The sequence below is a fragment of the Petromyzon marinus genome, chromosome 38, assembly GCF_048934315.1.
Source record: "Petromyzon marinus isolate PM22_M1 ecotype Great Lakes invasive population chromosome 38, UKy_Petmar_22M1.pri1.0, whole genome shotgun sequence".
Taxonomy (NCBI): Eukaryota; Metazoa; Chordata; class Hyperoartia; order Petromyzontiformes; family Petromyzontidae; genus Petromyzon; species Petromyzon marinus.
The window spans coordinates 13,942,986-13,960,410 of record NC_133704.1 but is presented as its reverse complement, the minus strand read 5'-3'; the positions used below and the strand labels follow the sequence as shown (position 1 = coordinate 13,960,410).

Genomic DNA, 17,425 nt, shown 5'->3' with positions numbered 1-17,425 from the left:
ACCAGGTAGCTTCCACACAGCGTTACGCAACCGATGAAAAGATATTGCCGCTCGACTGATTCGGAGTGAGACCTCTGCTGTTAAACTGGAGCCAGTCATAAGCACACTGCCCAGGTATGGGAAACTCTCCACTCTCTCCACAACTGCCCCATCACCGATTGGGAGTTGTGGGGGTGGAGTGTCCGATGGTACAAAATACCCAGGCAGGTGCTTAGTTTTTGTGGGGCTGATGGTAAGGCCCCACCTCTTAGTGGCACGCTCCAGTCTCAGCAGCAGCGTCTCCAACTCCTCCTCTGACTAAGCAGCTATTACCAAGTCATCAGCATACATAACGTGGTTGAGCAATAGGGAGCCATCCCTTGACCGCACCCGGGCATCGATTAGCCTCCCATTATATCTGTACCATATGGAGATTCCCCCGGTACACACACACAGGTGACCACACACACACACACGCAGGTGACCCCACACACACACACGCAGGTGACCCCACACACACACACGCAGGTGACCCCACACACACAGGTGACCACACACACAGGTGACCCCACACACAGGTGACCACACACACACACAGGTGACCCCACACACACACACACACAGGTGACCCCACACACACACAGGTGACCCCACACACACACACAGGTGACCCCACACACACCACACACACAGGTGACCCCACACACACCACACACAGGTGACCCCACACACACCACACACAGGTGACCCCACACACACACACACAGGTGACCCCACACACACACACACAGGTGACCCCACACACACACACACACAGGTGACCCCACACACACACACACACAGGTGACCCCACACACACACACACACAGGTGACCCCACACACACACACACAGGTGACCCCACACACACACAGGAGACCCCACACACACACACGTGACCCACACACACACACGTGACCCCACACACACACACAGGTGACCCCACACACACACACACGTGACCCCACACACACACACACACACACGTGACCCCACACACACACACACACGTGACCCCACACACACACACACACGTGACCCCACACACACACACACACGTGACCCCACACACACACACACGTGACCCCACACACACACACACGTGACCCCACACACACACACACGTGACCCCACACACACACGTGACCCCACACACACACACACACGTGACCCCACACACACACACAGGGGACCCCACACACACACACACAGGTGACCCCACACACACACACACAGGTGACCCCACACACACACACACAGGTGACCCCACACACACACACACAGGTGACCACACATACACACACAGGTGACCACACACACACACACAGGTGACCCCACACACACACACACACGTGACCCCACACACACAGGTGACCCCACACACACAGGTGACCCCACACACACACACACAGGTGACCCCACACACACACACACAGGTGACCCCACACACACAGGTGACCTCACACACAGGTGACTCCACCTGTGCCGCGAGCAGGGCGTTCTTGAGCTCCTCTCGGGTGACGTCTCCACCGGCACCGCCGCCTCCGTTGGCGGTGGAGGTTGCGGGCCCCCCCGGGGGTGCCGGCGGGGGTGCCGCCGGGGGTGCCGGCGGGGCGCCGGGCGGGCCCCGGGCCGGTGCGTCGGGCTCCCAGCCGGCGCGCATCTGGGAGGCGAGGAAGGCTCGAGACGCCGCCAGCGACCCGGCCAGCACGCGCAGCACCACCTCCAGCAGCGGCGGGCAGCTGGACACACGCACACACACACGTACACACATACACACACACGCATACGTACACACACACACACACGCATACGTACACACACGTACACACACGTACACACACACACGTACACACACACGTACACACACGTACACACACACACGTACACACACGTACACACACGTACACACACGCGCACACACACGCACACACACGTACACACGTACACACACACACACGCGTACACACACACGTACACACACGTACACACACGTACACACACGCGCACACACACGCACACACACGTACACACGTACACACACACACACGCGTACACACGCGCGCACGCACACACGCGCACGCACGCACACACGTACACACGTACACACACACGCACCGACACGTCGGGTGGTGGAGGGTTATAGACACACAAGAGAGCCGTTTTCTTGCGTTGGCAGAGCACTTTTAGTACCACGTGGAACGTGCGTCACCGTTACAGCGCGTCACCGTTACGGCGCGTCACTGTAACAGCGCGTCACTGTAACAGCGCGTCACTGTAACAGCGCGTCACTGTAACAGCGCGTCACCGTTACAGCGCAAGCGTCACTGTAACAGGGCAAGCGTCACTGTAACAGAGCAAGTGTCACCGTTACAGCGCAAGCGTCACCGTAACGGCACAAGCGTCACTGTAACAGGGCAAGCGTCACTGTAACAGCGCGTCACCGTAACAGAGCAAGTGTCACCGTTACAGCGCAAGCGTCACCGTAACGGCACAAGCGTCACTTGCCTTCCCCGGACGGACACCGGCCCGCGTGAGCTACGTGGGGTGTGCCGTTGGCGCGTCGCTCACCGGAAGACGCGTGCGTCGCATCTCAGCACGATGAGGGGGTCGAGCACGAGGTCCAGCTCCGTGTGCTGGCGCCGCGGGAGGCAGCCGGGCGCCTGCAGCGCGTTCACGGTGAGCACCCACAGCCTGGGGGGGGCACGGGGGGGGCGGTGAGCGGCGATCCCCGCCGGCGGTGCACGGCGGGGCACGGCGGCGGCGACGGTGACGGCGATCCTCACCGGCGGGGCATGGCGGTGTTGAGGGCGGCCCAGATGCGGGCGGCCAGCCGGGTGAGGCGCTGGGGGGTGCGGGGGGGCAGCAGGCAGCGGAGGCCCCGTGCCAGCGCCGGCGCCAGCGCCAGCAGCTGCTCCGTGGGCACCAGGGACAGGCGCTCGAGCGCCCGCGCCAGCGCGCAGGGGGACGAGCGCAGGCGCGCAAACGCTGCCCGGCGGCACGCACAGCAAATACACACGGCAACGTACACACAGCAAATACACACAACGTACACACGGCAAATACACACGGCAACGTACACACAACGTACACACGGCAACGTACACACAACGTACACACGGCAAATACACACAACGTACACACGGCAACGTACACACAACGTACACACGGCAACGTACACACAACGTACACACAACGTACACGCAACGTACACACAACGTACACGCAACGTACACGCAACGTACACGCAACGTACACGCAACGTACACGCAACGTACACGCAACGTACACGCAACGTACACGCAACGTACACACAACGTACACACAACGTACACACGGCAAATACACAACGTACACACGGCAAATACACACGGCAACGTACACACAACGTACACACAACGTACACACGGCAAATACACACGGCAACGTACACACAACGTACACACAACGTACACGCAACGTACACACGGCAACGTACACACAACGTACACGCAACGTACACGCAACGTACACGCAACGTACACGCAACGTACACGCAACGTACACACAACGGACACACGGCAACGTACACACAACGTACACACAACGTACACGCAACGTACACGCAACGTACACGCAACGTACACACAACGTACACACAACGTACACACAACGTACACGCAACGTACACACAACGTACACACGGCAACGTACACACAACGTACACACGGCAACGTACACGTGATGCTCACGCAACGTACACACAACGTACACACAACGTACACACGGCAACGTACACGCAACGTACACACAACGTACACACAACGTACACACAACGTACACACAACGTACACACGGCAACGTACACGTGATGCTCACGCAACGTACACACAACGTACACACGGCAACGTACACACAACGTACACACGGCAACGTACACGCAACGTACACACAACGTACACACAACGTACACACGGCAACGTACACACGGCAACGTACACACGGCAACGTACACGCAACGTACACGCAACGTACACACGGCAACGTACACACGGCAACGTACACACGGCAACGTACACGTGATGCTCATGCAATGTTCACAACGCACACAATGTTCACACAGACAAAGATGCCCCGTGTAGCCTGTAACAGGCTGTAGGGGCAAGTGCTGTTAGCGAGCACCTATGAAGGCCGGAACAGTACACGAGGGGGTGGGTGGCCAGCACCACGCCCGGCCGCCTTTGTCTCCCCAGTGACGATGTTTACACACCGCACCGGGTACTCATTTGAGGCTGAGTCGACCTAGGGGAGGCCCAGGAGCGGTTCAGGTAATCATCACCGAGCGGGAATCGAACTTGCGTAGCCGGGTTCGTAGCGCAGCGCGCTAACCGCTACTACACTACCGCTCCCCACACACGCACACACACACGCGCACACACACACGCACGCACACACACGCGCGCACACACGCACGCGCACACACGCACGCACGCGCACGCACACGCACGCACGCACACACACACACACACACGCACCCCGGGCGAGTGCTGCGGGGGTGATGCTCGCGGGCCGTGCAGGCAGCAGGAGGCCGCGCAGCAGCAGCGCCTGCGTCCCCGCGGCCGCCTCCTCCAGCAGCCAGTCCTCCACCAGGCACAGATCGGGCTGCGACGTGGCGACCAGGCGCAGCAGGGACGGGTACAGCGCTAGCGGGGCACGGGGGGAGCGGGCGGGGGAGCGGAACCGCGGGAGTCGGAGGGCGCTCAGCGATCGAATGAAAGCGCGAAGTAAAGTGAAGGAATTGTACGGCGCTATGCCGAAGGGAAAAAAACTCGTCGGGCGGAGCTCGTCAGGCTGCGATGTGGAATGCGGATTGAGTGGTTGGTGATTGGCAGGTCATCGTTTTAGATTTGTGAAGTGTGGGCCAAGATGCCAGCATGCCCGCGGTGCTCTGGTGAACACACCCGCAGTGTTCACACACCCGCAGTGTTCACACACCGGCAGTGTTCACACACCCGCAGTGTTCACACGCCCGCGGTGTTCACACACCCGCAGTGTTCACACACCCGCAGTGTTCACACACCCGCAGTGTTCACACACCCGCAGTGTTCACACACCCGCAGTGTTCACACGCCCGCGGTGTTCACGCGCCTGCGGTGTTCACACACACGCAGTGTTCACACACCCGCAGTGTTCACACACCCGCAGTGTTCACACTCCCGCAGTGTTCACACTCCCGCAGTGTTCACACACCCGCAGTGTTCACACACCCGCAGTGTTCACACACCCGCAGTGTTCACACACCCGCAGTGTTCACACACCCGCAGTGTTCACACGCCTGCGGTGTTCACACACCCGCAGTGTTCACACACGCCGGCAGTGTTCACACACCCGCAGTGTTCACACACCCGCAGTGTTCACACACGCCAGCAGTGTTCACACACGCTGGCAGTGTTCACACACCCGCAGTGTTCACACACGCCGGCAGTGTTCACACACACGCAGTGTTCACACACGCCGGCAGTGTTCACACACCCGCAGTGTTCACACACGCCGGCAGTGTTCACACACGCCGGCAGTGTTCACACGCCCGCGGTGTTCACACACCCGCAGTGTTCACACACCCGCGGTGTTCACACACCCGCAGTGTTCACACGCCCGCGGTGTTCACACGCCCGGTGTTCGCCAGAGCGGCCTGCTGTGTGTGGCACCTCCGATCTGCTGTTGGAGGCGTTGGGCTTGGCCAATGAGGAACTTGACAGGAATCTGGTCGAGGAGGGCCGGTGAGTACGGTCTGGGCCTCCGCACCTGGGTGGCTGCATGCACATCACCAACATCATCATCGACATCGTCAACATCGTCATCATCATCACAGTTATCATCATTAATCACCACATCTTCATGTGTCAACCTCAATATTACCATCGTCACCATTAACAGCTGTCACTAACAGTCGCATCTTCATGTGTGTGTGTGTGTGTACCGAGCATGCGTGCGTGTACCGAGCATGTGTGTATATGTGTGTACTGAGCGTGCGTGTGTACCGAGCGTGTGTGTGTGTACTATGTGTGCGTGTACCAAGGGTGCGTGTGTGTGTACTTAGTGTGTCTGTAACGAGGGTGCGCGTGTGTATGTGTGTACCGAAGGTGCGTGTGTGTACTGAGCGTGTGCATACCGAGGGTGTGCGTGTGTGTGTACCGAGGGTGTGTGTGTCCTGAGCGTGTGTGTGTACCGAGGGTGCGTGCGTGTGTGTACTGAGCGTGTGTGTACTGAGCGTGTGTGTGCGTACCGAGGGTGCGTACGTGTGTGTACTGAGCGTGTGTGTGCTTACCGAGGGTGCGTGAGTGTGTGTGTACCGAGGGTGCGTGCGTGTGTGTACTGACCGTGTGTGTGTGTACCGAGGGTGCGTGCGTGTACTGACCGTGTGTGTACCGAGAGTGCGTGCGTGTACTGAGTGTGTGTGTGTACCGAGGGTGCGTGCAAGTGTGTACTGACCGTGTGTGTACCGAGGGTGCGTGCGTGTGTGTAGAGCGTGTGTGTGTACCGAGGGTGTGTGCGTGTGTGTACTGAGTGTGTGTGTACCGAGGGTGCGTGCGTGTGTGTACTGAGCGCGTGTGTGCGTACCGAGGGTGCGTGCGTGTGTGTAGAGTGTGTGTGTAGAGCGTGTGTGTGTACCGAGGGTGCGTGCATGTGTGTAGAGCGTGTGTGTGTACCGAGGGTGCGTGCGTGTGTGAGGAAGGCCTCTTCGTAGGACAGGATGTAGTAGAGGATGAGGAGCTGCGCCGATACACTCGCGTCCTGAGACCACCGCACACAAACACACGCCACTGACAAAGATCCCCCGTACAGCCTCAACAGGCTGTTGAGGCAAGTGTCGTGAGCGAGTAGCAGCGCCTACGAACGTCCTACTGGTGTTGGCACGGAGCACGATGGGGTTGCGTGGCCAGCAGCACGCTCGGCAGCCTTTGTCTCCCAACTAATGAAGTTTCCGGAATGCACCAGGTAAGAATTTAAGGCCGAGTTGACCTAGGGGAGTTCTAAGATCCCTTCTGATAGACAACACCCGCAACTCACAGCAGACACACGCACTTCCGTTAAATACACAGAGCACCCCCGCGGGAATCTGTCTTCCCAGCGCTGACGTCAACGCACCGCACCAAGAACCCATTTCAGGCTGAGTCAACTTAGGGGAGGCTCAGTGCCATTCCACTGATCATGTTAAGCCATGGCAGGGGAACAGAAGTCGGCTCACGCTCGCTCGCCCGCACGCTCGCCCGCACGCTCGCCCGCTCGCTCGCCCGCTCGCCCGCCCGCACACCTGCTGCTGGAAGGCTGCAGGCAGGCTGAGCCCCAACATGGATCAGGAATCAAACTCAGGTCACACTCGTTCAGTCGGTCTCTCACCGACTCTCGCTCTCACTCGCTCGCTCTCATTCACTCGCTCTCATTCACTCGCTCTCATTCACTCACTCGCTCTTATTCATTCACTCGCTCTCTCAATCACTCGCTCGCTCTCTCTCTCTCTCGCTCACCTGCTGCTGGAAAGCTACAAGGAGGCTGTGCTCTGACATGGGCTGGTTGATGAGCTCGGGGTTGGCTTTGGAGGCCGGCGTGAACACCGAGGTGATGAACGCGTCCAGCAGCGGCAGGAGCTGCGAGTGCAGCGGCAGGCGACTCTCGCAAACCTGCGCCAGGATCCAGTCCTGCGCACGCGCGAACACACGCACGCACAGCCGTTATTAAAATACACACGCATATACACACACCAGTATTAACACACACACCAGTATAAACACACACACACCAATATTAACACACACCAGTATAAACATACACACACCAATATCAACACACACGTATAAACACACACACACACCAATATTAACACACACACACCAATATTAACACACACACACCGGTATTAACACACACACACCGGTATTAACACACACACACCGGTATAAACACACACACACCAGTATAAACACACACACACCAGTATAAACACACACACACCAGTATAAACACACACACACCAGTATAAACACACACACACCAGTATAAACACACACACACACCAGTATAAACACACACACACACCAGTATAAACACACACACACACACCAGTATAAACACACACACACCAATATTAACACACGCCAGTATAAACACACACACCAATATGAACACACACACACCAGTATAAACACACACACCAATATTAACACACACACACCAATATGAACACACACACACCAATATCAACACACACCAGTATAAAACACACGCACCAATATTAACACACACCAGTATAAACACACACACCAATATGAACACACACAAATATTAACACACACACACCAATATGAACACACACACACCAGTAAAAACACACACACACCAATATTAACACTAACACACACACTAGTAATAACACACACACCAGTATTAACACACACCGGTAATAACACACACCGGTAATAACACACACCGGTAATAACACACACACATACCGGTATTAACACACACACCAATATTAACACTAACACACACTAGTAATAACACACACACACACACCAGTATTAACACACACCAGTAATAACACACACACACACCAGTATTAACACACACCAGTAATAACACACACACCGGTATTAACACACACCGGTAATAACACACACACCAATATTAACACATACACACACCGGTATAAACACACACACCAGTATAAACACACACCGGTATTAACACACACCGGTAATAACACACACACCAATATTAACACATACACACACCGGTATAAACACACACACCAGTATAAACACACACCGGTATTAACACACACACACACACCAGTATAAACACACACCAGTATAAACACACACACACCAGTATAAACACACACCAGTATAAACACACACACACCAGTATAAACACACACCGGTATTAACACACACACACACCGGTATAAACACACACCGGTATAAACACACCCACACCGGTATAAACACACCCACACCGGTATAAACACACCCACACCGGTATAAACACACCCACACCGGTATAAACACACACACACCAGTATAAACACACACACACCGGTATAAACACACACCGGTATTAACACACACACACACCGGTATAAACACACACCGGTATAAACACACACCGGTATAAACACACCCACACCGGTATAAACACACACACACCGGTATAAACACACACACACCGGTATAAACACACACACCAGTATAAACACACACACCAATATTAACACACACACACACACCGGTATAAACACACACACACACACCAGTATAAACACACACACACACACACCAGTATAAAGACACACCGGTATTAACACACACACACACACCAGTATAAACACACACCAGTATAAACACACACCGGTATTAACACACACACACACACCGGTATAAACACACACCGGTATAAACACACACCGGTATAAACACACCCACACCGGTATAAACACACCCACACCGGTATAAACACACCCACACCGGTATAAACACACCCACACCGGTATAAACACACCCACACCGGTATAAACACACACATCAGTATAAACACACACACCCACCGGTATAAACACACACACACCAGTATAAACACACACACACACACACACCAGTATAAACACACACACACACACACCAGTATAAACACACACACACACACACCAGTATAAACACACACACACACACACCAGTATAAACACACACACACACACACCAGTATAAACACACACACACACACCGGTATAAACACACACACACACACCAGTATAAACACACACACACACCAGTATAAACACACACACACACCGGTATAAACACACACACACACACCGGTATAAACACACACACACACACCGTGCGCACCACCGCTGGCACCACCACCACCACTAGGGGGCCGCCCGTCTCACTGGCCGCGCGAGGGCCTCACCTTGATGGGCACCTTGTGCTTGGTGAAGGCCCGGCCACGCAGCAGCTGGTAGGTGCAGTGCACGGGCAGGAAGCCGCTCATGGCCGCGTTGAGACCGGGGGTGACAGGCACACGCACGGCGTGGGCTGTCACCACCTGAAGGGTCACGGCAAAGGGTCACGCCGCGGGGGTCACGCCGCGGGGGTTACGGCACGGGGGTCACGGCACGGGGGTCACGGCGTGGGGGTCACGGCGCGGGGGTCACGCCGCGGAGGTCACGCCGCGGGGGTCACGCCACGGGGGTCACGGCGCGGGGGTCACGGCGCGGGGGTCACGGAGCGGGGGTTGACATGGCTTGGATGCGCCAGTGGGCCGCCAGCGGACCACAAAACTGGGCTCGGGCGAGGGATAGGCTTTGGGGCGAGGGTTTTGGGGGTGAGGGTTTGGGAGGTGCGAGCCACCTGCTCGGTGAAGACGTCTTGCGTGAAGATGATCTTCATCTTGGCGAGCGAGTTCTGCTTCATGGGGATCTGTGTGGGCGGGAAGGGGGGGGGGCGACGTGATCCGGTGACCAAGTGCCGAGGGGCTAACGGACCGGCGGGCCGGCGGGTCGCTTCTGAAAGAGGGCAACATATATAGCCGAGTGGGCCCTTACTTGGTAAAGAAATCAGTTTAGAGTTTAGTTTACCTTCATGCCCAGGGTTGAGCAGACGAGGTCGACGATGGAGTTGAGCTGGTTGCTATGGAAATACATCGCCACGAGCAGCAGCACCTCCCCGAAAGAGGCGGCGACGCCGGACTTGCTGCACGCCGAGGCACAAAGACAAAGATCCCCCGCGTAGCCTTAGCAGACTGTAGGGGCAAGTGCCGTTAGCGAGTAGCACCTATGAAGGCCGGCACTGTGGCACACGACGAGGTGGGTGGCCAGCAGCACCGCGCCCGGCCGCCTTTGTCTCCCCAGTGACGATGTTTAGATACACCGCATCAGGTGATGAGAATATTTATTTAGACTGGAGGAATCCGATTCGCTACGAAAGCTCTCTTTCACACGGGCAAGTTCAACGACACATTTCTAGTCACAGGATCTCACTCAGAAAACCTCGATTGTGGATAATACTGTACTCTTCGGTTCTTTCGCTAAAGTCACGTGGGTAGAAAAATAAAATATATAAATTTTTCTACCTACGTGACTTAGTTTTTCAGTTTAGTTTTTTTTTGTATAGCCCTGTGAGCCATTCGGCTCTTGGAATCGGGTGCAACCACAACAAACAAAAAAACGAACAAGAAAACATCTTAAAGTGACTATGTGACTGTGCAAACAGAAAATCCATGAGAAAAAAACAGGAAAATATTCCTGAAAAAAGCACCGTACACCAATGCTGTGTGCAAAAAATCCCAGCGGGATGCAAGTCAAACAACAACCACAAGAAAACTTAGATTAAGGCGAGCTCGGCTCACACTGCCACTCGTCACTGCCGCCTGGACACGCTGGTGTCTCAGGGGGATTGTTTCGGGAGGGCAGGCCTCTCGGCGGCTGTATCTTCGAGAAGAGATATTAAAAAAAAATTCCTACTGCCTGGTGGGATTGTTATTGCCTCATAACGACGTCAGAGCAACAGCGGTGAAACGCTAGTTCTAAAGCCCTGATTTTATATACTGTTTTCCGTCGTTTATGCGAAGTGCATCTCGCAATCACCGAGGAAACACAGACAAAGCGGGAATTCAGCAGCCAGGCAGTCAGCCAGAGCTTCCAACAACCACCCCAAGCTCTGCGGTCCTCTATATATTAATATAAGATTTTAGCCGACCAATTAATGTGTTAACACGGCCAGTCGCTTTTCTAAGATGCACTGCTGTGCGAGAGTCACAATTGATGTGTTGTCTCGTGACAGAGCACAGTTGGGATAAATTTGAGAAAAAGCCAAAATAAACTTATCCACTCTCCGGCAGATGGCACAATGAAATATATATAATTTAATTATCAAGAATTCTGATGACACTTTTTTAAGAGGGTCCTGCCAAGTTTTTTCGAGGGGGTGATGATTTCTTTATGGATTCCAAATGAGTAATTTGATTTTCGATTTAAAGCTTTCGTGAATGCAGGGATTCATATTCTTGGTTCTTGCGGTAAAGTCACGTAGAAGGGAAATAATAAAAGAACCAAAGAGTATGGATTCCTGCAGTCACGAAAGCTTCAAATCAAGATTGGATAATTCTGGTCGCAAAAGCCTCCTCCCGAGGTGATTCTGGGAAAGGTTTAATTTCGCCCTAAATCGTGGCCCTGGAAACGTGGTGGCGTGTGGTGACGGTGAGAGTATCGCGTCTGTGGCCCGGAGCAGCAGGACCGGTGGGCCGGGCCCCCTCCTCCTTCAAACCAGCCCTTCCCCCATCATCGTCACGTTAACGCACTGTTCATGTTATTGTGCAACGCACTGCACTTGATGCGGCGTTGAGTTACCACGCGGGCAGCCGAGTCAAGCTACGACGAGTCTGACCACGGTCGTGGTTCCCCTAGCCCCCAACTACCCACGGGGCACCCCCCTTGCACTTGACGAACCGCACATTTGCCTACCGCGGTTGGCGAGGGCCTGGCTGTACGAACACCGCTATTACAAAAACCGCGGCGGGGGTGGCGAGTGGAAGGTGAGGGAGCACCTCTCAAAGTACGCCTCCTCCCGGATCATCCAGTTGAGCCAGCTCACCGCGATCTGCTCCTGCCGGGGGGTGCTGTGGGCCAGGGGGTCGAGGGGAGGCGACGTTTGGGGGTTGCAAGAGGGAAGTGTGGGGTGGGGAGAGAGACATCGTGGAGACATGGCGGACAGCTTTATAGCTCATCGGATCCCTCCAGGATCAATAAATATTCTGATTGTGACCTCGCCTGGAACAACGGAGGAGGTCGTGGGTCCGATCCCGAAACCCCGACTGCTGTATATTTGGAGATTGCGTCTCTCTCTCTCCCCGTTGTCGCGTGGATTTTTCTCTGGGTACTTTGGTTTTGTAACTCCTCCGCATTTAAAATCAATGTCACGTGTTTAGCGTTAGGCTAAAATCACTCCTACCCCGTCTCAAAATCCTAAATAAACAAACACCGACATTTTTTCTATTTTACTAGGTAAGGCCCACTGAGTTGTGAAGCTCTTTTTCAGAAGCGACCTGGGCAACGAAGTGGCTTATCATCATGTGGAAAATTACAGCGGCCAAATACTCTAAACGCGTGGTGATGTTGATTATAAATGTGGAGGGAAAAAACCGGAGGAACACGGAGAAAAATCCACACGACCATGGGTAGAGAGAGACGCAAACTCCAAATAACATGCAGCAGCAGGCGTCAGGGTCGGGATCGAACCCCCAACCTCCTATATACCAGGCGAGGTAGTTAACATCTCCTAGCCACTATGGCGCCCCTATGCGGGGCATCTTTGGTAGTGCGTAGTGCAGATGGCAGTGCATAGGCATGTGTGCGGCAGTGTGTAAGCGTGTTTGCAGGAGTGCGTAAGCGTGTGCGTAGGCGTGTGTGTGGCAGTGCGTAGGTGTGTGTGCGTAGGCGTGTGTGCGTAGGCGTGTGTGCGTAGGCGTGTGTGCGTAGGCGTGTGTGCGTAGGCGTGTGTGCGTAGGCGTGTGTGCGTAGGCGTGTGTGCGGCAGTGCGTAGGCATGTGTGCGGCAGTGCGTAAGCGTGTGTGCGTAGGCGTGTGTGCGTAGGCGTGTGTGCGTAGGCGTGTGTGCGGCAGTGCGTAGGCATGTGTGCGGCAGTGCGTGTGTGCGGCAGTGCGTAAGCGTGTGTGCGTAGGCGTGTGTGCGTAGGCGTGTGTGCGTAAGCGTGTGCGGCAGTGCGTAGGCGTGTGTGCGTAGGCGTGTGTGCGGCAGTGCGTAGGCATGTGTGCGGCAGTGCGTGTGTGCGGCAGTGCGTGTGTGCGTAGGCGTGCGTGCGTAGGCGTGTGTGCGGCAGTGCGCGATAGCGCAGCGTGCACCTGACGAGGGCCGTGAATGCGAGCAGCGTGGCGAGCGAGAGAGACACGAAGCGAACTCCGGCCGCCGTAGCCGGGGGGCGACTCGTGATGAGGGCGAGCAGGCGAGAAACCTCCTCCTCGCTCGGCCTGCACGCAGACAAGATCCCCCCTGTAGCCTTGAAGGGACTGTCGGGGCGAGTGCCATTAGTAGCGAGGAACACCTCGCAGTAGCGAGATCATCTTAACTACCTGCGTTTAGAGTAGATGGCTGCTATACATTTATACGTGATGATGATAAGCCATGTTGAGTTATCATTCATGGCCAGGTCGCGTCTGAAATAAAGCGATATAGCTCAGTGGGCCGTATCTGTGAAACAAAAAGTTGAGTTTATTAAGGCTGCAATGGCACACAAGCACCACGCCTGCCCGCCCGCCTTTGTCTCCCCAGTGGCGATGTTTATGAGACACCACACCAGGTACTCAGTTGAGGTTGAGTCGAATTAGTGGAGGCTCAGCACTTGTTCAGATAACCGTCACCGGTGTTGGTGGCCAAGAGCGGGAATCGAACTCGGGTCGTTGGGTTCGTAGCTCAGTGCGCGAACCGCTGCCCTATCAGCCTGGACACACGCACGTACGCCCGCACGCACACACGCAAGCACGTACACACGCACGTAGACACGCAAGAACGCACGCACGTACGCACGTGCACACGCACGCGCGCACACGCACACACGTACGCACGTACGCAGGCGCACGCACACGCACGCACGTACGCACACGCACGCACGTACGTACACGCACGCACACACGCACACACGGAGGCAGGCGAAGAGCGGGGGCGAGGAGGGGGGGGGGCGAGGAGGGGGGGGGCGAGGAGGGGGGGGGGCGAGGAGGGGGGGGGCGAGGAGGGGGGGGGGCGAGGAGGGGGGGGCAAGGAGGGGGGGGGGGGCAGGGTTCACACCTGAGACCAGCGATCCCCATGAGGGCGCAGTAGAGACGCAGCAGAGCCCCGCCCCTCACCACCTCCTCCTCTGCCAGGGCCCCGCCCCCCAGCCCCGCTCCCTCAGCAGAGGCCCCGCCCCCAAGATCCGCCCCCTCCCCAGAGGCCCCGCCCGCCTCGTCCACCTCCATCGCAGCTACGCCCGCAGGCCCCCCCGCAGGCCCCCCCGCGCCTTCCCCAGAGAGCCCCTCGCTCGGGGTTTCTCCCCCTGGCTCTGGGTCCCGGTCGCCGTGGAGACGGTCGCCGTGGAGACGGTTGCCGTGAGGAAGGATGCTGTGCAACTCGGAGAGGAGGTGCTGCCTCATCTGGGCGAGGAGGGAGCCTCGCAGGGAACCCTTGCGCTTCTGAGGTGCGAGAGCAAATACACACACACACACACGTGTACACACACACACGTGTACACACACACGTGTACAACAACAACAACCGCCATTCGCCACTAAGTGGCGGTGACGTCACCACGACGCTTGTGCCAGGCTATGTGCACCTTGAGGCCACGTGAAGTGTCGAACGCCCGCTGACAGGAGGTCACGGGGCAGACCCAGATGCCACGGGTCGACTGACAGAGATGACTGGCTGATGCACCACCTGTGCCCCCTACTGTGGCAACCTGCTGTGCTTTAGCCACCCGGCGCTCCGCTCGTTGTTGTGAGCGTCGCTCCTCCGCCCTTCGTTGTTGTTGACAGGGCGACTGCCTCCAACTGCCCAGTAGCGTCCTTCACGAGCCTCCTCCACAGAGGCCGATCTTGACGCCGCTGGTACCAGTCATCGGCAAGTCCACTCAGCTCCACGTCTTCCTGTACCACATCACTCCATCTCTTCTCTAGCCCGTGCCGCGCCCGCTTAGCCCCCTCAATCCGGCCGAACAAAAGCTGTTTCGGCATGCGGTGGCTGGGCATGCGGGCTACATGACCCAGCCATCGCAGCCTTCCCAGCCGGAGCTCACCGATGGGACCTTGCCCAGATCTTTCAAGGATTTGTGAGCTCCTCACACAATCCAGCCTGGTTAAACCCAGGATGGATCGTAGGCAGGCCAGCCTAAATGTTTCTAACCGGCGAAGAAGTTCCATTAGGGGGGTCCACGTTTCGCAAGTGTAGAGAAGGGAGGGAATGACCGTGGCCGAGAAGACCTGTCGCTTAGTGCGGAGCGACAGACCAGGTAGCTTCCACGCAGCGTTACGCAACCAATGAAAAGATATTGCCGCTCGACTGATTCTGAGTGAGCCCTCTGCTGTTAAACTGGAGCCGGTCATAAGCACACTGCCCAGGTATGGGAAACTCTCCACTCTCTCCACAACTGCCCCATCACCGATTGGGAGTTGTGGGGGTGGAGTGTCCGATGGTACAAAATACCCAGGCAGATGCTTAGTTTTGGTGGGGCTGATGGTAAGGCCCCATCTCTTAGTGGCACACACACACACGTACACACACACACACGTAAACACACGTGTACAAACACACGTGTACACACACACACACGTGTACACACACACACACGTGTACACACACACACACGTGTACACACACACACACGTATACATATACAACAACCACCATTCGCCACTAAGTGGCGGTGCGAGAGCTTGACGGCTCCTCGGATTCCCCCAGTAGAAAAAAAACGACATAGTGATTCCGCGTGCACGCGCTCACCTGCTGCCCGGCCTTCACGAACGCGGTGAACCAATTACGGACGCGCGCGTCGCTGCCCAGAAGCAGGCCCGAGACGAACGACACCAGGTCCCCCGGACCCCGCGCCCCCACCCCCTCCGTCGCCGCTCGACCCTCCGGGGCCCCGGGCGCCTCGGAGGCCTGGTCCAGCGTCAGGGCCACGGCGAGGGAGGGCAGCCGGCAGGCCTCCACCTGTGCCGGGGGATCCAACCGCGGACTTGGCTCGCTGCCGGTTCGGCGACTTGTACGGGCGAGCGTGCGGGCAAGGGTGCAGGTGAGTGTATCGTATGGTCGAGTACACGAGTGAGCGTGCGGGTGAGCGCGTGGGCGAGCGTGCGGGTGAGCGAGCGCGCGGGCGAGTATCGCGTACCGCCATGGCGCGCACGTTGAGGGCCTGCGAGGGCTTCATGCGGCACAGCTGCCTCAGCGCCTCAACTCGGCGCCGGCCGCTGGGGCTGTCGTCGTCCTGGGAGCCTCCTCCGTGAATCAAGCCCCGGCACACTGCCCACGCGCGCAGACGCAGAGCCCCGCGTAGCCTTCACACACTGCTGGGTCAAGCGCCGTTAGCGAGCTGCAGCGCCTACGAAGGCCGGGCACCGTGGCACACGAGGGGGTGGGTGGCCGGCAACACGCCCGGCCGCCTTTGTCTCCCCAGTGGCGATGTTTACCACACACCGCATCAGTTACTCAAATGAGGCCGAGTCGACCTAGGGGGCCTGCGAGGGAGACCCATGAGGGGGGCTCTAGAGGGGTCCCCCGAGGGGGATCCGTGAGGGGGTCCAGCGAGGGGGATCCGTGAGGGGGGTCCGTGTTGGGGGTCCGTGAGGGATCCGTGAGGGATCCGTGAGGGGGGTCCGTGAGGGGG

At 56.8% G+C, this 17,425-nt stretch overlaps 1 protein-coding gene across 1 annotated transcript in view; it reads right to left on the bottom strand.

Moving 5' to 3' along the window:
* Window positions 1-17,425, bottom strand: part of INTS2 (integrator complex subunit 2) — a 36,187-nt gene that overhangs the window by 9,335 nt on the left and 9,427 nt on the right. Inside the window, exons 6-20 of the mRNA XM_076072739.1 lie at window positions 16,931-17,061; window positions 16,543-16,752; window positions 14,854-15,236; window positions 13,914-14,039; window positions 12,600-12,671; window positions 10,633-10,747; window positions 10,406-10,474; window positions 9,966-10,100; window positions 7,526-7,696; window positions 6,707-6,791; window positions 5,705-5,809; window positions 4,532-4,699; window positions 2,804-3,005; window positions 2,589-2,711; window positions 1,498-1,759 (exon numbers count right to left, since the gene is read on the bottom strand). Coding sequence (XP_075928854.1) covers window positions 1,498-1,759; window positions 2,589-2,711; window positions 2,804-3,005; window positions 4,532-4,699; window positions 5,705-5,809; window positions 6,707-6,791; window positions 7,526-7,696; window positions 9,966-10,100; window positions 10,406-10,474; window positions 10,633-10,747; window positions 12,600-12,671; window positions 13,914-14,039; window positions 14,854-15,236; window positions 16,543-16,752; window positions 16,931-17,061 — 2,357 coding nt within the window. The remainder of the gene's footprint in view (window positions 1-1,497; window positions 1,760-2,588; window positions 2,712-2,803; window positions 3,006-4,531; window positions 4,700-5,704; window positions 5,810-6,706; window positions 6,792-7,525; window positions 7,697-9,965; window positions 10,101-10,405; window positions 10,475-10,632; window positions 10,748-12,599; window positions 12,672-13,913; window positions 14,040-14,853; window positions 15,237-16,542; window positions 16,753-16,930; window positions 17,062-17,425) is intronic.